This window comes from Myotis myotis, unplaced genomic scaffold, assembly GCF_014108235.1.
Source record: "Myotis myotis isolate mMyoMyo1 unplaced genomic scaffold, mMyoMyo1.p scaffold_m19_p_8, whole genome shotgun sequence".
Lineage (NCBI taxonomy): Eukaryota > Metazoa > Chordata > Mammalia > Chiroptera > Vespertilionidae > Myotis > Myotis myotis.
Window position 1 is genome coordinate 41164296 of NW_023416390.1, and position 26592 is coordinate 41190887.

At 36.9% G+C, this 26592-nt stretch overlaps 1 protein-coding gene across 6 annotated transcripts; it reads right to left on the minus strand.

Annotated features, from left to right (window-relative positions):
• Positions 1-1790: 1790 nt before the first annotated feature.
• On the minus strand, positions 1791-23696 carry RBM45 (RNA binding motif protein 45). Of its 6 annotated transcripts, none has more exons than XR_004969412.1 (11): positions 23282-23695; positions 17469-17591; positions 16372-16498; positions 13736-13858; positions 12778-12957; positions 11778-11907; positions 11525-11609; positions 11166-11332; positions 9502-9702; positions 7368-7413; positions 6949-7202 (listed from the first exon to the last, which is right to left on the minus strand). XR_004969412.1 is itself a non-coding variant. In XM_036319859.1 (11 exons), exons 2-10 carry the CDS (start codon positions 22094-22096, stop codon positions 9510-9512), a joined length of 1161 nt encoding a protein of 386 aa, XP_036175752.1. In that variant the 5' UTR covers positions 22097-22248; positions 23282-23421; the 3' UTR covers positions 6949-7202; positions 9502-9509. The 6 variants fall into 6 exon arrangements, 5 of the variants coding, with proteins under 5 accessions (XP_036175749.1, XP_036175752.1, XP_036175750.1 ...); XM_036319859.1 differs by lacking the exon at positions 7368-7413 and adding an exon at positions 22064-22248 and having other exon boundaries at positions 23282-23421; XM_036319856.1 differs by lacking the exons at positions 6949-7202; positions 7368-7413 and adding an exon at positions 1791-2852.
• Between the last annotated feature and the right edge of the window lie 2896 nt (positions 23697-26592).

Sequence of the window (26592 nt, forward strand, 5' to 3'; positions counted from 1 at the left end):
AGTTAACTCATTTCCTTGTTATATAGATATTTGCAATATCTCGGATGTATTCTGTTGATGGACACCAAGACTGTTTTCACTCTGAGGCTATTATGAGTAATGCTAAGAACATTCTTGTATATATTTTTTGGGTATACATATGTTCTTATCTCTGTTGATATATGCTTAGAAGTGAAATCACTAAGTTGAGAGTAGATATGTTTCAATGTTAGCAGATATTTGTCAAACATTCCCAAAGTGGTTGAGACTTCTACCAGTAGTTAATGAGAGTTCCTGTTGTTCCACACTTTCACCAACTCTTGGTATTGTCAACACTTTAATGTTTGCTGTTCTTACCAGTGTAAGGGTATCTTACTGTAGTTGTAATGTGCATTTTCTTGATGACCAATATGATTAAAGATTTAAAAAAGACTCTAAAACTTACATTAACTGCTAAAGTAACAAAGAGGTTTTAATTTCTTTATAAAAAAATAAAGAATTTACCCAATCCTCCCTTCGAGCCCCTCCCCTGTGATTCCTTCTTGGCTTTCTTTGAGAAGTGCTGATCAAATCTCTTGTCCGTTTAGTTACTCATTTCTCTATGAAAATTGATTTAGCTGGGCCAACTACAGAATTGGCAGACTCTGAGGAATCCTTTTAGCTCTTTAGCAGTCCACTCAAGTACTGATGTATTACTTAGCAGATGGTCAGAAATGTTAAGACTCATTTTATTCCTCCAGGAAACCCAAAGAAGTCCTTCAGATCTAGGCTTAGGCTAGGAGTGTAAGGAATTTCCTGATAATAAGAACAAAGTTCTTAGAATAGTGGCTGAAAAAAAAACACTTAACATTTTTCAAAAAAAATTCTGTTTTTAGTATCCTAAATCTGCCAAGGGGCAGAACTAAGATCTGTTCAGGTCACTTGTTCTGCCTTTGCCATTCAGCATTATTATTCTGGTCAGAGGTGGGATCTCTTTTATGACCCCTCTGCCCAGGTTAACGCCAACTGTGGTTCTCTTGGTTAAGGAAAATCTCCAAGACAGGGCAGCTTCAGCACCACAGTTAAGAAATGCAGAATGAAGCCTCTTCTGATGGGACTCTCAATGACTGTCTCAGGAGTCAGATGAAAAGCAAGTTTTACTGACAAGTTCTTTCAATGTGAAATTTGACTCAGCCATTAAAAAGAAAAAAATCTACCCTTTACTGCTTTATTTAGTAAAAATTCCTTCTAGTTTCCAGTATTCTTACCTAAGTTCCTATGAATGATTTTTTTCATATTTGAATGTTTTCACGAGTATTTTTACAGAAAATTGGGAAAGGAGGATTGCAGATGTTGTATTTACACTGCCTTTATTATCTCTTTTACTTTCCAAAAAGGTAATGTTGGTATTATATATAAAACCTGCTCTTGGAGAAACTGAAGGCTAATCTTATCAACAAGATATAGAAGACATGACACTTTCCTATATTATAAGTAACTGAAGTCATTAAGTAGAAACTGGGTGTTCCAGGGACATTGCTAATCTTTTGGGATGATATAAAGGAGATGTACTTCATCTTCTTTGTTGTTGCTGTTGTCAAATTACTTTTAGTTACTGCAAGGAAATAAGACTGGGCTGGGTTGAAGATGGGACAACACTACAGTGCCTACAAATCACAGACTTAGAGTTAAAGTGGTAGGAAATAAACCCTGTTAAGAGTTTCTAGTGAAAGGATTGAGACGAGATGGTTCCTTGGTAAGAATTTGTGATGATAAAGCAAAGATGGATGCTATCCTTCCAAGTATACTCTTAAAAATAAATTTTTTTTTTGACATTGTTTGTCCAATATTGACATTGCCAAAGCACGTCAGCCAGTCCTGGTGCTCTCGACAACTACAGCAGATTCTTCCTAAGTCAATCCTATTGTGATCTCCTTCTCTACCTTCTGCCAAATGTCCCGATGACACATTTCCTAAGTTACTGATATACTAATAAGAGGGAGAAAGTCTTTTGTGTCAATGGAGCAATAATATAAGGATGCAAAAAGTATCTTCAGAACCCAATAAAAATTAAATTATGTATTTTCATAGACCTTCCAGTAAATTAGATGACTTTAAAGTAGATGACTTTAATTCTTCTTTTAGCATTAAAAAACAAACAAAAAAATATCAGAACAAACAAAATCCATAAGAATTCTGTGCTAAAGAAGGCTGTGACCTATGTATTATTAACTCTAGAAAATGATAATAGTGTATGAGTAAGAAAATCAGTAGCAACATCCTTTCATCATTTACCTCCAAAATCAGAAATGGAAATAGAGGCAGGAAAATTCAGAGTGTAGATTCATAAGAGTATCTCTGAGTAAGCACTTTGGTTATCCTACTGTGCTCAATATTTTTCCCAGTTTCTGTGGAAAACAGTACTTCCTTTTCAGTTTCTGATTTTTGTATCTCAAATACAAATATTTTTCCTAAGATAGTCTCTAAAATAGCGGCTTCCTTCCACCACCTTCCACCACTTCTGCAGCATTATGGTCAGAAAGGCAGTCTCTAGGCTGCCACAGTAGTCGCGGCCTTGGTCACTTGGCACGTTAGCTACTCTCATGGACCTTGATGTCCAGATATTGGCTGCAGTTCATGTATAACAGTCACAGGACTTCCTGTTCCTGTAATAATCACACAAATGGACTTTCAAAGTGCCTGGTAACTTTCTCAAAGTAGAGTGAAACCTGCATATTCCCCTGAGGACAAGTCATTTTTATCTTAAAGTCAAAGCATGGTCATTGTAATGAATGAACTGCCAACTTCATATTTTAACTAAGTATTTCTATCTGATCACCTAGCAGTACCATACCTTCAGTTCCCAGGATCCATGTGTTCTTGAGTTACTGTTTCTAGAAAAGGAAATAATGCAATCCATTAATTAAAATTCAGATATTAAAATGGAACTTATCTAATAAGGATGAACTTTGTTTTCTCTTTAGACCTATATATTTTCTCTTTACTGAAATCATACATAAAAATAATTGCTATGATTCTTTAATACAGCTTATCATCCATATATGGATAGAAATAAAACTAGCAATCAGTTATAGCTGCGTAAAAAGGATATATATGCATTTTATTTATTCTTGCTTTCATTAATTTTTAGTTTTATACACTTATAAAGAAGTTACTAAAAGTTAAAGTGCATCTATAACCAACAGGTTTTTGGGTGTACCAAAAAAACATTAATTTTATAAGAGGATTCACTTTAATTGCAAGAATACCCACATACATATACATGTATTTCTGTACCCTTGTGATTATTCTATTTCAGTTTTTTAGACACTGATAATAATTATATCACATCATGCTCCTTTGTCATTTAAAAAGAATGACATATGCTTATGTACTTCTTTAGAGCCAAAATCTTTGGTAATTTATTAACACAATGCAATTCAGAATAAGTGTAAATAAAAAATGAAATTAGGTAGAAGTTTTGAATGGTATAAAGCAAATAGTAACCATCCTTTACAAATACCAAATGACACTGCTAACAAGAAAAAGCTGGCCTGATATTTTGCTATTTGTGAGACTGACTGTGTTTTTGAATTTCTCATTGCAATTCATATTTACTGATATTAAATTTAGGGGAAACAGATACTTAATTCCAAAAAATGCCAAAGGTAAAAAGACTTGGAAGCTTCTCAATGTCTTACTGTTACAATGAGTCTAACCTAAGTTCCAATATGTGGAATCCCTTTAGGCCAGCATACTGCAAAGTCATGCCATTGACCCCACCAGAATTACCTAGGGAGCTTGATGAAAAACGCACCTCAAACCTGCAGAATCAGTGTACCTGTGTTTTAAACAAACACCTGAGATGACCCTTGTGGACATCAAAGTTTAAGAACCACTGCACTTCAGTTTTGGAGTGGCAATGTTTATCACAACTGGTATAAATCTCTATTTTCTTTTGGTTAATTAATGGTTAGTAGGTTCCCAATGAAAAAAGAGCGAAGATCAGAGAAAGCTAAAAATTTAGAGTAATAATTTCCTTAGTATTTTGCACTAACCTTTTTTCTGGAGTGGGAAAAAGTTTAAAAAATGAACTTGTAAACAAGACCGCACCATACCATATGAATAAAAACTATATGTTCTAGAAGAATCTTTCCTAAAATATATATTTCTTGGAATACCAGTGCCTTGGAATAGTGTGCCTCTAAAAACACATTTCACAGTGCATAAAGCAAACTATGAAAGTGCAAACTATGGTTCTCTTTTGAAGATAACAATGATGGTGTTCAAGCACATACGAAAGGCTCTGAGAAGTTTTATGGTAAAATACTGGTGGAACATTTTCTCAATATGTTTGACTATGAAAATTTATTTCCTAAACAACACACTGACTTCTCTCAAGACACTAGTATTTACTTCAAGAAACATAGTTTGGGACATGATGTTCTAAAAGCAGCAAATTTGATAGCTGCTTCCGGCTTCTGTAAACTACCATAAAATACTCGACTTAATGAACTTGCAGGAGAGTTTGATCAGATTTATTATTTGAACTACATATTTAAAAGAAAAATTGCCTGACTGGTGTGGCTCAGTGGTTGAGCATGGACAAGAGTTTCAGGTTGAATTCCTGGTTAGGGCACATTGTAGGCTCGATCCCTAATAGGGGGGCATATGGGAGGTAGCTAATCAATGATTCTCTCACAACACTGTTCCCTCTCTCTCTCTCTCTCTCTCTCTCTCTCCCCCTCCCTCCCTCCCTCTCTGAAATCAGTAAAAACTGTATTTAAAAAAGAAAAATTACCGTTTTGTTTAGCTTTTTTTTCTATATTAAAGACTTACCTAATAAAAACCCTATGTTAACAATTTAGTAACTGACATATACAGAGCATCTAAATATTATATCCTTACTAGAGGTCTGGTGCACGAATTCGTGCACGAGTGGGGTCTGACTGGCCCATCCCTATCGGGGCCAATCAGGGCCGGGCCAGCAGGAGTGAGGAGCCATGGGAGGTTGGCCGCCGGCCCCACCCCTGCCCCCGATTGAGGCCAGGCAGATGGGGATGGGGGATCGCGGGAGGTTGGCTGGCCTGCCCAGCCGATTGGGCCGGTTGACCGGCCACAGTGTGCATCATAGCAACTGGTCATTCCAATCGTTCTGGTCATTTCAGTCACTTGGCTTTTATATATATAGATAGATATCCAAAGTGCATTTGAGAAGTAAATATTTAGCTAATGACATAAACACTAGATTATTAAATGCTATTTTAAATTCTAGAATTTCCTCATTTTAAGAAAAATGACTATTCTGGCTTTTAAAAATGAAGTTTTAGGGATCAACTGCAAGGAAAGCAGGAGGAAGGCTAAATGATTGAGAGGATTCAAATTAAATGCACACCAAAGCCAAAGACCCCACTGATTACTGAGACATGCAACTACTGGGAGAGAAAACTCAACAGAAAATTACATCATGAGAGCAAAGAAGTATTTTGTGGGCAGAGAGCTATTATACAAGTCTTTTTAGAATTTATACAAAAGACTCAAGGAAATAAACCTCATGGAAAACAAAACTATTTTCTGGAACTGGCTACCTGACTTTAAATGCAGGATGGAGAAATTGGGATTATTTAATCTGAATAGAAAATATGGAGGGTAAATGGTATATGGTAGTTAACCATAAAAAAGATTCTCAACGTTGGCTTAGTGAAAAACTTAAAAGATTAAGAAACAAAAATGATAGTCAAATTTTATGTTAAAAGTGGTCTCAGATAGGAAGTAATAAACTCCCTAAACACCATTTAGGTTAACCACCTGACAGACATGTTTGAGGGTGGGGATGGGTGGAATTCAAGCAACACTTAGTGGTAGAGCCAGATAACCTGTAGGGCACAATTTAATTCTAATATGTAAGAATGGAACTATGTATGTAGTGAATGAGTTTGGGATGACTAAATTGATGTGCTGGTAATTAATCCTCAACGCTCCTCACTTAGATTTTTCATTTATAAAGAGAACATTTTAAAATATGTCCTTTGACTCAGATACTTGGTTCAATTCTCATACAATAAGTCTTGCCTGGGAAGATAAGACTGAAAATTTTATCTATATTTACTAAAATTACTGATTCAAAAAAGAATTTTGATTTTTCAATGGATGTCCAAGCATGAAACACTCTATTATGCTCAGTGAAATCAATCTTTTACTAGTTTTAGTTTGAGGATATTAGAGGCATAATGAAGACGTAATTAAGTGATGCTTTAACAACTGTGTACTAATTATAATGTCTTTTTTTAAGGTGTCAAGTTCTTGACTTAGATATATCCTTTCTGATATATAGTATTCATGGCAAGAGCTGATAAAAATTTTTATTGGATTTTCAAAATACAAGCAGAGTAGGTTCCTAATTTTTAATTTTCTGAAATGACTATTCTTCCTATCACAGTCTGTTCTGAAAATTGCTTACATGTCATATTTTTGGGGTGGCCATTACATTTCTGTATTTGTAAAGGGAAAGTGTCCACCCTCCAACACCAGTGACATTTATTACAACTTACTATAAAAAAAAATTATCAACAATTTAATTTTTTTTCTTTATCACAATTTCTCTATGATCTTAAAAGATATTCACAAAATTACCAACAAATTTTGGGTTAACTATAGAAATACTGTATAAAAATATTTCTAATGATGTGTGTTTGGCTCTTGCCTTAGAGTAAATGTAAGTAGTCAATCTTCATGTGTAGACTGAGTAACAATTACCATATTTTATTGAATCTAAGATGCAACTTACTGAAAGAAGCATCTTTAAGTTCCACTACGAAAGAAAAAAAGGCTGTCAATTACACTATGATACACAATCAATAATTGAGACATTTCCAATTGCAGAAGTGGAAAAACGTGCATCTCAAAATCAATGAAATATGTCATTTAGTCATATTCTAAACACTATCTATTAAGTCTTTCATTCTTAACTTTCACATAAATAAGGCATGATTTAGTTAAGCAAAGAAAACTTTATTTCTACTACACATAACAACATATTGCTCTAAGAAACAACTACTATATTAGTTTTAGCATTAACGTGTGGATTAAGAAACACATGTCAACAATCCCTGCTCCCCAGACAAAACAATGTTGTGCACAGACTATCAAACATGAAAAAAAAGCTGTCAACTGTCCACAGGGAGTGCGTCCAGTCACATTTTCAGTCAGTCAGCTGAGGATTATGTCATTATTTAGTCTTTGTTCTGTAGAAAGAACACAACACAAGTATGAAAATCATAACCTGGAAGGAAACAGCTGTTGTATATAGTATTCCTAAAATGTTAGGAATTGTTCCTTTATTTCAGTATAACCAATGTTATCTGCTTACTTATTCACAGATGCCCCCAAATAAGCAAAACCAAAGTTACCTGGAAGGATGATGCAAGCACATACTGAATTTCTGGAGGGAAAATGCTGTAAATTAATACAAAATCAGAATGCTATGAAATACTAGAATTTCTCTTTTCCTCAAATAGAGGCATATTTTGTATATCACCTTCATCTCAAAACATCAGTCAACTACTCTCAAAGTTATATTCTTAGACCAGTTTCTTCTCTTATTTCCTAGGTGTGGCTCACTGAAACTTGGGCTTATTCCTCAGAGATGAAAGGAACTAGCCTTCTTGAGTGGTGTCATGTCCTCGTGAATTTCATTAATCTGACCCTCCTCATCTTTGCTCTAAATATGTATAATAAATAGTTCAATAAGGGAAAAAGGTAGATGTATATTTCACGACTAGTCATGCTGAAAAATAGGCACTTCCTCAAATGTAGGGAATTGGATGAATGTACATCACTATTACAGGGTATTATAAAGTTCTGTACCAGAGAACCTCAAGGTAGTTTTGTATCATTAAACTTTTAGTTTATGATCATTTGGAGACGATATCTCAAAGGTTTCACTTAAGTCACCAATATAAGAGTTTTACAAAATTTTTAAAAACATTTTATATAATTAACATTGTTCTTTCAATAACACCATGAAAAAAAGCTTCAGAAAGGTAAAGAGATCTGCTCAATCATAGTCAGTTAAGTGTCAGTTGGAATTCAAACTCCGCGCTTCTCATTTTAAGTCTAATATTCTCCATATTGTATCATAACCATTAGGAAAGATTCAACTACAAGATTAATTTAAATATTTTTCTGATACTAAGAAGTTTTTAAAGAAAAAAATTCTTTGAATAAAAAAACTGTTACTTATATGTTGAAATATTCACAGACATGAATAAATACACTTTCATGCTATTTTAGAAGATAGCTTGTCTAAACAAGTCAGTTCTTAACATTTTATTCGTAAACACAAATAACTGCTTTGTTTTAAAAAAGAATTGCTAATTCTTTTTCACTGGCAATTTAGAATTTCTACATTGTATGGAGTAATGGGTGTGGTTTTGTAATCAAATAAAACATTTGAAAACGTTTCTAAATTAGGATTACTCACAATGGGCTCAATGAACACTTCTTATTGTCCACCGCCTTCTAGGAAGGAGGAACTAACCACTTTACTTGCTCTATTAGGGAAGGGTCATCAGCAGGAAGGCTTGGGGCAATTCATCCTGATATTGATAATTCTCTTGATCAGAAAGAAAACCTCAAGTGAAAAATGTGCTTCCAAAGGGCTTGCCAACTGCTACCATTTGACTAGCAGTGGACTAGGGAAGCTAGTATGTGTGAGAAGAGAAAACGCTCATTCCTCCTCCTGAAACTCAGAATTCATTTATAGAATAAAAATGTGAAATAGTTGAACATTTCTAAATTTACAAGAATGTTTCCCCAACCCATGAAGATATAAATTGACTGTTACAGAAAACAAAAATTTAAGTTCGATTTCTGGAAACTAATAAAAGGAATTTATATGGCTGCATGTATCAATATTTATGATAAACAAAAGGGTTTTTGGTAAATTGTCAGGATTATTTTTTAACGTATATATGCACAAAAGAATATTTTTCTGAATGTGTAGTTTTAAAGCACAAGCTTATATATATAAGTCCAGGAAAACACCAACTTTAGGTTCAAAGTTCTATTATTTGATATTGTGCTTAGGCATTTTATTAATGAGAACTGAAAACATTCTTTATAAAGACTTATAAATTACTTCATTTCATAATGCAAGTCATTAAGTCTTCAAGTTAAAAATCTTTATAAGTACTTCAACTATAATGTTTATGAAAGCATATAGTAAAAAAGTTCAACGCTTAATATCTATGACATTCACAAACCAAAAAGTAATTAATTTTCCAATTTGAAATGATTTTATTTTATAGAAGGGCAAAAACATTCTTCCAGCAAACATTGAAACCATTTAAGTTTTAAAAAGTTCAAGTTAAAAAAAAATTTTTATAAAATTAATCTGAACTGGTTTTATCAGCAAAGTTGTAAGCCACAGTGCTTTCAACTGACAACTTCTAAAAAGAAATTCCTAAAGTACATATTATACATATTCCTCTTACTACACTATTTAGCCAGTGTGTTTTAAAATTCAGATTTAAAAAGGCTTACCTCAAGAATCAGTAAGTTCTTTGTCGTTTATTAGATTCTTCACGTGGGGAATCTGCCAGCATAACTTTAAGTCTGACTCCATTCAGGATCTTTCCATGTAAAGTACTAATCGCATCATTAGCACTTATTCTATCTGCATACTTCGCATACCCCACATTTTTTCCTGACACAAGGTAAACTTCGATCAGGTTACCAAAACGACTGAAACAAAGTAAAAAAAAAAAAAAAAAAATCAACTGACGTTACTAAATACTGCTGCTCAGGTCTAAAAGTTGGGGTCCATTCTGGACTCCCTTATCACCTCTTTCCCCATATCGTATCTCCTATTCAATCTCACTTCTTAAATATTTCTCTGTCAGTTTCTCTTCATTCTCACTCAGGTTTTATTTTTCATGAAGACCATCATTACCTTTTCCTTAGGTTACTCTAATATCTACTTTACTAGTTTCCCTGTCCCTCTCCAATCCATTCCCACCCTGTCTTCTGAGTGATCTTTCTGAAACATAAATATCATTTCCTCCCTAAAAGTCCCTTCAGCAGCTCCTCATTGCCTCCAGAGTAAGACAAACTCCTTAAGATACTTTGTGAGCCTTTCTTGACAGTTTCTTGTCCTCTCCAGCTTTATCTCCCCTCAGTCTCAAATTCCATATTCTAATAACCTCTTTCACATTCTCTCTGGCAGCAATAACCACCCACAGTCCCAGCTTTCTTTCTGGGTTAAATTATTTTTATCCTTCAGGTTTCCACTATACCTTACTTCTTTCAGGGAGTCTTCTAAGTTCTAGCCCGTCCACTCTTTTCATAGCACTAATCTTACCAGGTTGAAATTCCCTATTTACTTATATGTCTCCTAAATAAGGTAATCTCTAAGACAATAACTATTTTATCTTGTTTACCTATTATAATGTTTTGTTTATATAATGTCTCTAGCATTTAACATAGTGCCTGCCTGGACCAGAGGACAGGTTCAAGAAATAAACTAAATGAGTCAGCTAAAGGAGAGTCAAAATACTTGAGTTTGAACCACATACCTGACATTTTGTGCAGCTCTTTGGTAAGTTTCCTATCTATCTTTTTAATTCACTAACATTGTTGTAAGGCACATGGGAAAAAGAAAAAGTTAAGGTAGGAGTTATATTAAAAACAGAAATAAACAAGAGCCTTCCCCTTTTTACACTAACTATATGTTCTTCCATACAATCAAGTAATTGTTTACTCAATGAAGTTTTTATAAAATCCTTAAGGATACAACAGAGTATGAACAAAACAGAAGATACTTAGTAAACTTTGTTCACTTAAATTACAACTACAATGAGAAGGCTATGTGGAAAGAATTCTAGAGGACAGGTGTATGCAGACGTATCTTATATGAACAGATGACTTGTCCATTCTACGTATGCTTTTCAAAACAATCCTATGGGTTTATGCCTTAAAAAAAAATAACAGGAAATTAATTCTGTGTGGAAACATAGGATGTGTGAATGATAGATAAGGAAATGATCATATATTTTAAAAGGTGATATCAATAGTTTTTTAAAGCACAGAACAAATCATCTCTATCTAATAGGTACTGGATTTAAGAAGTTTCAAGATTGTGAGTGCTTAAAGGACTGGTTTAAACAAATTATATTATAAAATGTAACTTTGTAGAACTGATATCTTACCAGAATATATCCTCTAATACATCTAAAGGTAAAGGATGAGGGTTAAACACGATAAACAGTCTTTCTTTCACAGAAGTTTCAGGAGGGGCTTTTTTTTTGCATGACGGAAGTACAACATCTGTCTGGATTTGAGGCAACTGTGATCCAGAACTTCCTCCAAATTGCTGCTGAAGAAGGTGGGTACAAAACGAGAAAAAGAAAAACTACACTTTAGGGATCTTAAGTCAAGTGCTAAAGAGATGAGTATCATGGCACCTATGTGGTCTTTTATATAGCTCTGAAAATGTTCTTACATAGCTAATAAACCAAGGCCACAGTTATTTTATGCCCTATGGAAGGTTAAATTCTTACCTACTTACCAGAAATTGCTGCTGACTTGGGTTATTCCACACCATTGATGCAAGCTGTGCAGCTACCATCTGCGTTGCCATTTTTCTAAGGAGACTGAAGATAACAACTGATAATTTATAGAAAACTAGAAATACTGTCTCTTAATAGTAACTTGTTTTGTATGACCTCCTCACTTGAGATATTGTTTTATATTTTTATTTTTCAAATCATAATCACATATACCCAAAGCTTGGCTTTAGACATTCCTGGAATGGTACTTACTCTGTGGCATTATTCCCATCATCAATGAAAGAAACACCTATCCGATTTCCAGGAGGGTACTGAAATCCATGTAACTTGTATTTTGCATAAATAGCTGATGCTACATTGAAATACTGAACCACTCCATGACCTAAAACAAAGGTAGATAATATAGAGGAGTTAAAGAGAAAAAAGACTGAATACTTTTGTGGTATTGCCACAAAAATGAAACAATGTAGAAATACCCTAATATCATACAGACAGTAAATACAGAATCAAGTGTGTCAGAAAACAAAGTTCGCTCACAAACCTGTGTAATAGTTGTGTTCCTACAAAGCAAAGTATAAGCCAGATTTTGGTAAAAATATGAACATGATATTTTAAGGATAATACCTCCTTTTAAATGCCTCCCTTAAAAAAAGCCTTTCCAAGTCAAAAGGCTTTAAAAATACAAGATGGATTAAGCTAACACTAGATAATAGGCTTACTCAATTAATTAGTTAAAAGTTCAAATGGCTGATATTACAGCCTTGCTTCTATTAAGAGTGGGAAGTATAAAGTAGGTACTTGAAGTGAAGGAAAGAAGTTTCAATTCAAGGTATAAAGTTTAAGAAAAAGAGATGTAGGGCTGAGGAGGATATTTAAGGGTTTATAAATTTGCCTAGCATTAATCAAGAGTATGGAGTGAGGAAGCTCAGAGGGAAGGCGAGGGAGGGCGGGTGGCAAGAAGAAAAAAAAAAAAAGAGTACAGAGAGAGACCCTATCTTGAGGTGTTTTTGTTTTACAACCAGAAATACAAAATGCTCTATTTTGTGGGAGTTAAAATATTAAAAAAAAAAATACTTAGTAGAAAGAAGGCATATTCCCAGGGGTTTATTTATTAAGGAATCACTGTATTTAAAGTTTAAAGCAGATAAAAAGAAAAATTGTCACACAAACAGTATCTAACATATGAAGTCTCATTGGAGAAAAGCCATTTTAACAAAATACACACTAAAAAATAATGTAGACATTATTTTACCATAGCTTGAATAAGGATCTCGTTGAACTTCACAATATTCCAATCCTGGTACTATATCAAAAATGCTGAAAAGCTGCTCTTCAGTGAAAGGAACTCTTGATACAACTGACAGGCGTTTGGAGATAGCTTCTTGGCCTCTGTTGTCATTCTTGTCAAAATTTGAAAATTCAGGTTGTTGCTCTCCAATAATATAGAAAAAAGTAAATCTTTAAATTTCTATACATTCAAGAATTCATTTAACACTTTAGGTACTAGAAAAGAAAATGAACTTTCACTGTGTCCATTCCACTGAACAAAGGCACTGTATTTTGTAGAATGCTCTTGGTAATCAGTACCAACAAAAGGAACCAATGACAAGAAAACTGAAAACTTCTGCCCACTGCCCCGCCTTCCACACAGAAACATAAGCAGAAATGTGTAGTCTAATTTCACAGGATTATGTTTAGTATGCGAAACTGCAAAACATGATGTGTTTCTTCTAAAAGAACATTTGTGCCAAATGACATTCACAGTCTTTACTTTCACCACTCATTTCCCCCTTTTCCTAGCTTCCTATTTTTGTTATTCCTCTCCTTTCTCTAGCTTTAATTTTAAAGCAACAGTGGCTTAGGGACACAATTTTAGGATTCAATACTGAGGAAATATCTGTCTATGTCTTTCATACTTTTTTGGCCAGCTGCGTAGAGATAGCAGCTCACCAAAAAGGTGGTAGTGACAATTTAATGTTGAGAAAATGCATAACTAACCACAGAAAACTATAATAGAAAGTTAAAATAAGTGTTAAATATTAAGGACATGAGAAGTCATGACAAACTAAAAACAAAACAAAAGCACCACTACAGTATGACTTTTATTCACTAAGTGATATATTACAGAGTGCTAATAAAATAATACTTTTAAAAAGTCAGTTGAGATTGTATGTACTACTTCCACGATAAGGTAAAGGTAGCCCACTTACCAAATGGAAACATATTTATTCTAGGTTCATGTCCCAAAGTCTCTTGCCTCATATTACTATAATAATCTTGTTCTGAGGATTCAGATGCTTTATTTTTGGGTTCAGCCAAGATTGCCCTAAAACCTGAAAAGAGAATCCATGAATTTCAAGCTTCATAGCAATTTAACATACCTGTAAATATACTTGATTGCTAGTGATTGACTCAGCTTTATAAATACAGGGTGTCCCCAAAAAAATGTATACACACTTTGAATAATTATTCATTCTAATGGGTTAAATCTGAAAAGAAACATCAATTGAGCTATCAAAAAAAATGTATGTGTATACATTTCTGGAGGATACCCTGTATAATTGTATAAAACAAAATATATGTAATTGCCATCTCCACCAGACCCTACTTCTTTGCTTTTAGGAATATAAAAAAGGTCAAATAAAAAACAGCAAGAATTCCAAATTATGGGTCAATGTAAGACATGAAGGATCAGCAATTCTATGCTATTCTTTCTCATCTCCCCTAACTACAGATGACATCATCATTCACTGTCCCAGGCTCCTCAACATCAAATCCTATAGGCTTCTTAACATTCAACCTGTCATCAAGATTATTCCTTTGAAATACACTAAGATGGTGTTATATTTCACTCTAACTTCCCTGCCTGCTTTTAATTTAGATTCTCTTCAATTAATTACAACAACCCTTCAACTGGTCTCTTTGCCTATGGATCCAGGATTTTAAATAAGGATGCAAGAATGAGCTTCAAAAGGTGGGAAGGTTCCTTCATGAACCTTCTGAAACTTGAAACAAAATGCTTATGCATATGGACATGTTTCAAAGAAGAAGGTTCATAGTTCCCATTGTATTATTCAATGGCTTCAAAAAGGATGAAAGTAGCCGGTTTGAATTCTTTCCCTGGAAATCCATCCTTGATATTGTGGTTAGATCAACTGTACTGAAATAGTTTTTATTTTTCTCCTTTTAAAACAATCTACAAGGCAATCCAAAGTAGCTCTCACCTTCTGTCCCGCCTACTCTCCACCACATGCAAATCCAACTTCCAATGTATTCCCATGTTCATTCAGTGTACTTGTTTTTCACCTGTTAGATTATTTTCAGTATCTTTAAGTTCTCAATAAATGTTTATTAAGGGTTTATTACTATACTAGGTACTTGGGATGACAGAAATAGACAAATAAGACATACACTTTGCTTTCAAAGAGCTTTTAAAAATTCTTTTATTCTTTATATTTTGCCCTTTAGATCTTGGCTATGCAATATAGCTATAAATTCCTTAAATGACAAGATTATTTTATATTTAATTTGTAAGCCTCTTCTTAACCTATTGATGAGTATACCATAGGTATTCAATTAACGCTGAGTGAGAAATTTAGAAAGGTCTGAGAGCAAATTTTGGTGTGTACCTTAGGGTTACCTAATTAACAATAATTATTTGCAGTATGTATAAATTTTTATATCCTGAAACACACTAATTTAATTATTGCATATCGCATTTCTAAAGGTCAATATATCTAGAAGTATCACAAGGAAAATTCTCCTTGGCTGCTGCTGCTTTTTTTTTTTTTATTAATCCTCACCTGAGGATTTTTTCTATTGTTCTCAGAGTGGATGGGAGGGAGGGAGAGAGAGAGAGAGAAAAACATCAATGTTAGAGAGACATATTGATTGGTTACCTCCCACAAGCGCCAGGACCTGGGTGGGGAATGAACCTGCAACCCAGGTACGTGCCCTTAACCTGAAATCGAACCTGTGACCTTTCAGTACCCCGGCTGATGCTCTAACTGAGCAACACCAGTCAAGGCTCTTCTTTATAATTCTTATTCTCCATGATGTGTACCAGGCAACAGCAGATCTAATCAATGTCACTCTAGCTTGAAATTAACTCAATGTATATTTACTTACCTATATTAGCAAACTTATAAATGCTATCCTTACCCTAGGTGTGTTAGTATACTAAATTCTATTTAGAGTTTAGGTCAAATATGAATAAATATTAAAACTTATTGAGTTTATTTTAATATGAATATTTTTAAAAAACACCTGAAAGGGTAGATCAATTTCTTAAATACTTAATATTGTAAAATATGCACTTTAAAAAAACCACAGAAAAACAATCCAGCCCTAGCCAGTTTGGCTCAGTGGATAGAGCATCGGCCTGCGGACTGAAGGGTCCCAGGTTTGATTCTGGCCAATGGCACATGCCTGGGTTGCGGGTTCGATCCACAGTCAGGGGCGTGCAGGAGGCAGCCAATCATTCTCTCTCATCATTGATGTTTCTATCTCTCTCTCCCTCTTCCTTCTGAAATCAATAAAGAAATATATTAAAAACGAAAAAACAACAAAAAAAACCAATCCAAACCTATAGAAATAATAACCAAAATATGGCAACAACATTTTCACTAATATAGTTGCTATTTCTTTTCAAGATGGTGCCTCAATGAAAGCTTAATCATAGAGCCCAAAATAATTTTCATCTGAGGGCTATATATATTTAAACTCCCAATGCTAAGATTAAATTAGTAGATATGATTATTAACAAAAACCAGTATTAGATTCAGTTATTGAGAATAATTGTAATTTTAAAAAAGTTTTTAACAATGTTAAATAAACACATACTTACTTCGATCACAGTTTTCTATTGCTTGGGCAGCTTGTGATGGTTTTAAGTATCGAACATAGCCCAAACCTTTACTTTCCCCAGTCATTTTATTCTTAATAATGCTGCAATACTCGATATCTCCATACACCTATGAGAGTTAAAAAAAAAAAAAAAGAGATCTTAGAAGAGTCAAAATTAATAACTGAACAGGGATTATCTCAGAACTATTTTAAAATTTATTTATACCTCTTATTTGCCAAAAAAGAAATTAGAGTTAGAATTTAAAGTCATTTTTAATAATGTACTTACAATGCCACAAACTAATGAAGCACTAGAAAAATAACCATAATAATGATATAACCAAATAATAACCAAAATAATGAAAATGTTTATTTAGTGAGCATTTGCTTTATATATAATATCTTATTGTTACAACAGTCCTTCAAGGATATATATAGGATGTCCCCTAAATGTATACACACACTTTGAATAATTATAAAAGCAGTATCTATTAAAATACATTTGATTTTCAAACTGAGCCATCAGCTGTTAAAATGTGTATATATTTTGGGGGGGTCACCCTATATATTTATTTTACTGCTTATTTCACAGAAAAGGAAGCTGGGCCTTAGAGAAATCAAATAACTTGCCCAAGTTATAAAGGGAGAGTAAGAATTTGAACAGTCTGAGAGCTGCAAAGTCTTGCTCATTAGTGGTTGAGAGCAGAGGCTCTGGAATCGAACCTTCTGGTTCAATGCTGGCCCAGCCACTTATTAACAAGTGGTTTAGTTATCTTCTCTGTGGCTGTCTCCGTACCTGTTAATCGGTGCTAACAGCTCTACCGACCTCACAGAGTTAATTTAAAGGTTATGTGAACTAATACACCAAGATGCTCATATGTATTTTCCAGTTTTCATATAGTCTATAATTTTTAAAGTTACTTTATTCTAGGTTTAATACTTAAAAAACAGATTGAAAAAGATAGCTTAAAAATAGTTATTTAATTCCCCACCACCAATCTAATGATCTAACTCACATCACACTTTAGATTTAGTAACCGTGCAACCAATTTAGGATTATGAATTATCAAATGCTAGACGATTAGAAAATCTAAGTACCTTAAATTTTTCCCGTAGATCTTCTTCTGTGTAGGACTTTGGTATCATAACAAATATTCTTGTAAGTTCTTCATCTTCTACATCTCGGTGATTTCCAGATGATCTGGACTGAGCAATTAAAACCTAAGAAACAAATAAATTCCACAAAACAATGTGAAAATAATCAGTTGTTTTCCTATTCTCATTTTAAAAAATATTTTTATTGATTTCAGAGAGGAAGGGAAAGAAACATCAATGATGAGAATCATTGATTGGCTGCCTCCTACACACCCCCTACTGGGGATTGAGCCCACAACCCAGGCATGTGCCCTTTCTGGAATCGAACCTGGGACCTCTGGAGGCCGACACTGTTCACTGAGCCAAATCAGCTAGGGCCTTATTCCTTAAATATACTTAATTCATTATTAGTATGAAGTTCATGGTAGGTTAATGTAATAAGGTCAAATGAAAAAATTTTAAGCAATCTTTATTGCAATGACTTAAAAAAAATCCTCACCCAAGGATATGTTTGATTTTAGAGAGAGAAAGGGAGAAACATCTATTGGTTGTTCCCATATGCACCCAGACTGGAGATCGAACCGGAAACCTTTTTGATGTATGGGAAGATGCTCTAACCAACTGAGGCACCTGGCTGGGCTGCAGTGACTTCCTATATGAGCTACTAAAGGCCTGTGGCACGAAATTCGCCCGCCCTCCCGGGGGGATTCCTCAGCCTGGCCTGCGCCCTCTTGCAGTCCAAGAGCCCTTGGGGAGCCGGCCTAAGCCGTCAGTTGGACATCCTTAGTGCTACCACGGAGGCAAGAGAGGCTCCTGCCACTGCCGCTGTGCTTGCCAGCCATGAGCCCTGCTTCTGGCTACGTGGTGCTCCCCCTGTGGGAATGCACTGGCCCCCAGGGGACAGCTCCTGTGTTGAGCGTCTGCCCCCTGGTGGCCAGTGCGTGTCACAGCGACTGGTCATTCCGCCATTCAGTCTATTTGTTTATTAGCCTTTTATTATATAGGATTACCAATCTCTGCACTATTTTTTCCAAACGTATTTTTATGTCTGGATTCTGGTTTACCAAAAATAGTGAATGCACTGAAAAAGAATGTGTACTCTGCAGTTATTGGGTAGTGTTCACTAAATGCCAATTTATAGTTAACTAGAGGCCCGGTGAACTAAATTTGTGCATTTGGGGGAGGTGGGGAGTCTCTCATCCCAGATTGCGAGCAGATGCAGGCCAGGCCGAGGGACCCCACCAGTGCATGATTGGGGCCAGGGAGGGATGCAGGAGATTGGCCAGCCGGGGAGGGACCGTGGGAGGACTCCAGGGAGTGTCCAGCCCATCTCGCTCAGTCCCGATCAGCCGAACCCCAGCAGCAAGCTAACCTACCGTCAGAGCATCTGCTCCCTGGTGGTCAGTGCATGTCATAGCGAGCGGCTGAGTGGCCTTAGCATATCATTAGTATATTACGCTTTGATTGGTTGAATGGCCGACCAGACACTTAGTGTATCAGGCTTTTATTATATAGGTTAGTGTTATTAAAATGTTACATATCTACTGATTTTGTCTACTAGTTCCATCAGATACTGAGAGGAATGTATAAAAATCTGATTGTGAATTTGTCTCCTTAGTTCCATCAATAATGTATAATGTATTTTGAAACTCTATTAATGGCTACATAAACAATATGGATTGTTATGTACGTTTTGACTGATATTTTTTGTATCTGTTAATACTCCTCTCCTGTTCAAGACAATTTTGTCTGATACCACACCAGCTGTTTCTATTCTTTTATTTTCAACCACTTTGTATTTTTTTATACCCAAAGTGTCTCTTGTAAATAGCATTTAGTTCATTCTTTTTTTAAAATCCTGACAATTTACTTTTTTTTAAAAGATTTTTTTCTTGATATTTAAGCAAGAAAAACACTGATCGACTGCCTTCTGCATCCCACTACTGGGAATCCAGCCCACAACCAGGGCATGTGCCCTAATGGGAAACTGACCTGGCAACCTTTTCATGGTAAGACCTAGTGCATGGGAAGACGCCCAACCAATTGAGCCACACCAGCCAAAGTGACAATCTCTGCCTTTTCATTGGAATGTTTAGTATATCTGTTTAATGTAATATTTGACATAGTTGGCTTTAATTCTAGATGGTCATATTCTTAATTTTTTTCTATCATCAATCTTCTTTAAAAAAAAAGATAGCTCTGGCCAGGTGGCTCAATTAGCTGGAGCAACATCCAGTACACCAAAAGGTTGTGGGTTCGATTCCTGGTCAGGGCACATATCTAGGTTTTTTAATCCTTGGGTGAGGATTTAAAAAAAAAAATATATATTACCATACTCTGGATCATCTCAGTGACAATGCAAATGATGTACTGAGTAAGAAAATATACAGAATGATTTGAGGCTCCATTTCTCTACTATTGATAATTTAGTTTTATTGAAACATCATCTATGGCATTAGATTATTACTTGGAATTTAATTTTATATTGCTCTAATTTGTAAAATTGTCTTGGTTTTATATCAGGGGTGGGGAACATGCAGCCCACAGGTCGTATAAGGCATGCGAAATCATTTGGTCTGGCCCTGCCAAGGCATTAGGGATAAGTTAATTAAATGTTTGACCAAATAGGGCAGGCTAATTTTTAAGTTGATAATTTTGTATGGCTCGGGAATGATGTTATAAATATGAAAAAAAAAAAAGCTCCCCACCCGTTTTATATTATTCCAGAGTAATATTAAAATCTCTAAATAGGATTGTGGATTTGTATATAGAACTATATACAAAAATTTTAATAGCTAGTTTTATTTTTATAACTTGAGGAAAAGTAATAAAATTAATATAAATTGCTACACAAATGCTTTTTTCTTCTTTTAAAGGGGGGGGGGCTCTATGTCATTTAAGAATGACAAAATCTGGACCTATGGTATTATAGAGTAAGAGGCAGCAAGTAAAAAACTCAGAGTTTATAAAGCCATGAGATTTTAGGAATATTGAAAAAGAAGGTTGTGCATGGCCCATGGACAGATAATGGGTAAGTGAGGGCCTGGGGTGGGGAGTGAGGGATGGGGGTGGGCTGGAGGGGGTCAAAGGGGGGGAAAAGGGGGACATAGGTAATACTTTCAACAATAAAGGATTATCTTTTTAAAAAGGTTGTTATGTTTGCTTGGAAAACAGCTGTCACAGAGATGTGGAACTTGCTTACAAGACACAGATATCTATATATCTATATATCTATATATCCCCAGGTAGAGTCTACTTCCAGTTTATCTCCACTGTATGTCCACTATATTATGAAATATTATTAACACTGACTAATGGGGAAATGGCCCTCTATAAAGTTAGTCTAGTGGACAATAGGGAACCTTTAAGTATATGGGAGGATACCAGGGGGGGAAAAGGAGTCTCAGGTAGTAAGATTTGAGATGGAAGTGCCATCAGATCACAAATTTCTAAATATTAGCAGACTGGAATGTTTCATATATCTGATAAAGGAGACAGTATGTAAGTAGACAACATGTATCATTAATCTCCTAATGGATGACTCCTGAGATTTTATGTTCACAGACTATGGGCTCTAAGAGACATTCTTGCAAAGCTAAAAACCAATTATTTTTCTCTTGTATTTCCTAGGTTTACTGTTTTCCTTTAGATAATGTAGCTGGTAACAAAATGACTTTTACTTGGACATCTACTGGCTGTAGGCCTGGTGCTGTAATTTTGTAATTTGTCTTGTAGGTAGATCCTTTGGAATTTTGCAAAAGCAAAGTACATGAAAAAAATTAAAGCTGAATTAATTTAACTGGGAATACTGAAAAAAAAAAAAAAATTACATTCCCGTGGAAGATAGCTCCAACTGCAGCTGCTGAAGGATGAACTTAAGACTGTCTAGCTGGGCACTGCAGTGAAACAACCCTCTGGCTGAAAATGAGTGAACAAAAATGTGAAAAACAGAATTTAAACTTTGGGAGTAATTTAATTTCTCTGTGGCTAAAAGGGAAGGCGCATTTCAGTGTTGGGAATTTTACTTCTCTTATAGTAATTTAATGACGGAAAGGAGATCTATGGGTTTCAAATTTGGAGCATGTTTTCAGTTATAATCTCTGGTTATGTTACTCAAAAGTATAAAAACCCTCTTCCCCAAGATCATAATTGGAAGGAGATAAAAATGATCAATCTAGCCGAAACCGGTTTGGCTCAGTGGATGGAGCGTCGGCCTGCGGACTGAAGGGTCCCAGGTTCGATTCCGGTCGGGGGCGTGTGCCTGGGTTGCGGGCATATCCCCAGTGGGGGATGTGCAGGAGGCGGCTGATCGATGTTTCTTTCTCATCGATGTTTCTAACTCTCTGTCTCTCTCCCTTCCTCTCTGTAAAAAATCAATTATAAAAAAAAAAAAGATCAATCTAATGCAGGAGTCAACAAACTACAGCCTTGTGTTTCTACAGCCTAGAACCTAAGCGTTGTTTTTATATTTTTAAAGGGTCGTTGAAAATAGAGTATTTGACAGACTGTATGTGGCTCACAAGGCCTAAATATTTACTATCTGAACCTTTAGAAAACAAGTTTGCAAACCCCCGATCTAGAATATGCTATGGCCTTACAATTAGTTTTGTTGATGATCTGTTGTCACCCATGTCAAAGGGTTGGAGGGGTGGGAGTGTCTACTGTTGTTGGTGCAGTCCCAGGCACCTCCTCTTTTGCATAAGGGGGTAAAGAAAAGGCCTCCAGAAATGGAAATATCTGTTGCATTTATGTAAGTCCATATTTGTAATATTCTTCTCATTTTCTGTAGTAAATGGAAAAAACTTTGAGAAAGCAGAATTCTGTGGAAAGCTACCTAGTTCTGCAGGACAGGTGAAGGGTACACTGTAAAGCAACTGCTAGATTCTCCATTCACAGCAAGTAAGGAATGACATCTCGGCAACAAGGATATAGGAGGGCTTACCTTGTACCAGGCACCGTGCTAAAAGCAGAGCCTGTCATATAACCCTCAAAACTACCTTTCCTGCCATGTGTCATTTACCTTAATTTTACAGACAAGTGAAGAAACTTAATATAAATACCCCCAGGGTGAACTAAGTACACAAAGCATCACGTAATACAACTACACTACCATCCATCACAGTGATTCGGCTCTTCTTAAGGCAGTTCACTTGGGTTTGCTTTCCAAGAAAAGCGGCAGTAACAGAACACAGGCTATTCATACCTTCACCGATAGGGCTTATTTAAAATGGTTTTGAAAATCACAAAAGGGATAAATATGTAATATGAGCCATTTTAATCACCTGCACTTAAACATTATATACATTTGTCAGGCAGTGGGAAAATGCCCAACACCAGAGAGCCACAGTTGAATGCACTCTTATCAAGTTGTTAAAGCCCCTACCTAACTGTGGAAAAGCAGAGTCATCTTGTTTATAATGGTCAACTGGGGGGAGGGGGGGGATTGTTCTGAGAGAGGAGGGTCAGAGGAGCCCTCGAAGTACGCCAGGGCCAGAGCTGGGCCAGGAATCCCGAGGTCCAGATTGGGGGCCGTGGGCGTGGGGGGTGAGGGGGGCGTGGCCGGACCCGCACCTCCCCCCCATCCCTGGATCCTTGCACCCCGACGCAGGCGCGCGAGCGGTCCTGAAAATCCCTCTTCCCAAGGCCGTCCTCCCCGCTCCTCGTCCCCAGAGTGCCAGGTGCCCCCTAGTCCGCTCCCGGGAGCAGACAGGCTCCCACTGCCCGACCCCGACCCAGCTGCGGGGGAAGGGAGGCCCGAGACCCATCCCCACCCCCGAACACCGTCCCCGCGAGTATCCCGACGCGGGCACCCGCACCTTGATGGGCTTGGTATCATAGGGGCCGAGGCACCGGCCGTGCATCTCCTCCATGGCCCTACAGGCCTGCGAGCTGCGTGCGAACTTGATGAAGGCGATGCCCTTTGACTCCTTCGTGTGCTTGTCCCGCACCACCCAGATATCCTGGATCTCGCCGAAGGGGGAGAAGCGCTCCCGCAGGACCGACTCGGGCGTGTACTTGCTGATCACCAGGAAGATGCGGCTGTTGGGCGGCTCGTCCAGGCTGTCCACGCCCGGGCGGAAGCCTCCCCCGCTCGCACAGCTGCCTGCTTCGTCCATGGTGCCCCACCGGACGCGGGAGCCAGGCCCGGTCGCCTTCGCCGCTCCTGGCTTCCGCCGGGCCCGCCACCGCCTCCGTCGCACACCTGGCCGTTGCGGATCCGGCGCTCCGCTTCCGGAAGTCGTAAGAGTCTGGCGCTGTCCCGCCGGCTTCTGGCGAGTGGCCTGCAGCGCCCCCTGGCGACCCGGAGGAGCCTGACTCAGTCCTGGGCTTGAATCCAGTGGAGCCGAAGTCCAAACATCAGGTGTGCAAACCTGTATCCTTGTTGCCAGAACAGCGTCGTCTGTCGCACGGGCTTTTCCAACTCTGGCTTTACACCACCCTCAGAGGATTCTTTCCCCAAACTTGCCATCTTGGTCATCAGCTCAAAAGAGAACCATAGAATTAACATGGAAAAACCTTAACGCTGAAAGGAACCTTTGAGCTCATCCAATTCCAGCCTCATTTATTGAGAAAATTGGGATGAGGAAACTGAGGCTCGTGGAATAGCCCATGGTAACAGAGATCCATGTAACAGAGCCCAAACCGGAACCGATGCCTCTGCTAATCTGCTCAACTCCCACAAGCACCGCTGGGCGTTTGAGAGCAGAAAGGGTAGACTATTCAACTGTGAATCTAGGAGAAATGGTAAGGTGTAGGCAACATGCATAATAACTTCTAAGGATTCGTGTTAATGGGCCTCGAGGAGAGGTTTTCAGAAAACTAGCGAAAACCTAGAAACCAGGCCTGGATATAGCATTGGCAGTGGAATGAAGGGAAAGAAATAAACCAGAAAGTGGTCCTGGAGCCGAGCTCTTTGATTGGTCCTTGGCTGCTAAGATCTGGGTTGCTATGATCTTAGAGAAATATTGTGTGCCAAGTATGTTCCAGGCTCTGGTCAAGGAGCTAGACATACAATCTGGAATGGCAAGGACATGATTCCTGCCCTCAGAGAACTTTTATTCTATTATGGAAATCTTACATGAAAATATATAATACAAAGTAATGTCAGATTGTGTTCAACGGTTTTGCCTGAACTGTGTGAGCTGGGACAAGTTACCTCACATTTCCAACTTCAGTTTTTTAAATTGTAAAGTAGAAATAATATTACCTATTAAATGGTAATAGGAAACTGAGGCTCGTGGAATAGCCCATGGTAACAGAGATACAGGTAACAGAGCCCTGGGGTAGTTTTCCGGCTTAATTAATTCATTCATCCATTCATCTAAAACAAATGTTTTTGATTGTTTGCAAATGTTTTTGATGTGTTAGGTACTGAGCTATACTGAAGTGATATAGTATTAAACAAAATGGTGACTCTGCTTCCCTCATGAAGTTATGCTCTTGAAGAAAGGACAGTATATGAACAGTATTAAATAAAAGTTAGGAGCTCATGAAGTTAATAGTTTAAGCTTACATAGTTAGGAGTATATGAGAAAATATATATGAAACTAATAGCTTAGAGATCAAATGAGATAATATATGTACAATGGCACAATGGAGATTTATTTTCTTGCTCTCTTTGACTATGGCGCTCGCTCCCCAACTCTGGATATTGTATAATTGTGTGATAACAACTAACAGTCAGGCATTCTGGGTTCTCCCCCTGAATTTAGCACAAGATTCTGACAGTTTCTCCTTGCATTTCATTCCACATTTTTATTTTTTATTTTATTTTTTTAATTAAATCTTTATTGTTCAGATTATTACATTTGTTCCTCTTTTTTTCCCCCATAACTCCCCTCCTTTCAGTTCCCACCCCACCCTCCGCACTCACTCCCCACCCACTGTCCTCATCCATAGGTGCACGTTTTTGTCCAGTCTCTTCCCACATCCCCCACACCCCTTTCCCCCCCAAGAATAGTCAGTCCATTCCCTTTCTATGTCCCTGATTCTATTATAATCACCAGTTTATTCTGTTCATCAGATGATTTATTCACTTGATTCTTAGATTCACTTGTTGATAGGTGCATATTTGTTGTTCATAATTTGTATCTTTACCTTTTTCTTCTTCTTCCTCTTCTTAAAGGATACCTTTCAGCATTTCATATAATCCTGGTTTGGTGGTGATGAACTCCTTTAGCTTTTCCTTATCTGTGAAGCTCTTTATCTGACCTTCAATTCTGAATGATACCTTTGCTAGATAAAGTAATCTTGGTTGTAGGTTCTTGGCATTCATCACTTTGAATATTTCTTGCCACTCCCTTCTGGACTGCAAAGTTTCTGTTGAGAAATCAGCTGACAGTCGCATGGGTACTCCCTTGTAAGTAACTGAGTTTCTTTCTCTTGCTGCTTTTAAGATTCTCTCTTTGTCTTTTGCTCTTGGCATTTTAATTATGATGTGTCTTGGTGTGGTCCTCTTTGGATTCCTTTTGTTTGGGGTTCTCTGCGCTTCCTGGAGTTATAAGTCTATTTCTTTCACCAGGAAGGGGAAGTTTTCTGTCATTATTTCTTCAAATAGGTTTTCAATATCTTGCTCTCTCTCATCTTCTGGCACCTCTATAATTCTGATGTTGGTACGCTTGAAGCTGTCCGATAGGCTCCTTACACTATCTTCATATTTTCGGATTCTTTTTTTCATTTTGCTTTTCCAGTTGGGTGTTTTCTGCTTCTTCGCATTTCAAATCTTTGACTTGATTCTTGCGCTCCTCTGGTCTGCTGTTGGGAGTCTGTATAATATTCTTTATTTCAGTCAGTGTATGCTTAATTTCTAGTTGGTTCTTTATCATAGCATCGAGGGTCTCATTAGATTTCTTGTAAATCTCAATAACTTTATCGGCGGCTTCTAGACAGTTCTTGAGAGACCTTAAAAGTTGGTTCTGAACTCAATATCCTCCCTTGATAGTTTTGTCCTGTTTCTTTGTCTCCGCATTTTTTTTTGCTTTCTTGGTGCACCCCCTAGTGGTCTTTGTGTGCAGTCTTGTTGTAGTTAAGTCTTGATTGTTGTAGTTAATACTAGACGGATTTGACCTCCAGGCCGACTGGCTGTGAGAATCAGCTGTGTCTGCAGTGGGAAAACTTCTGTCCTCTG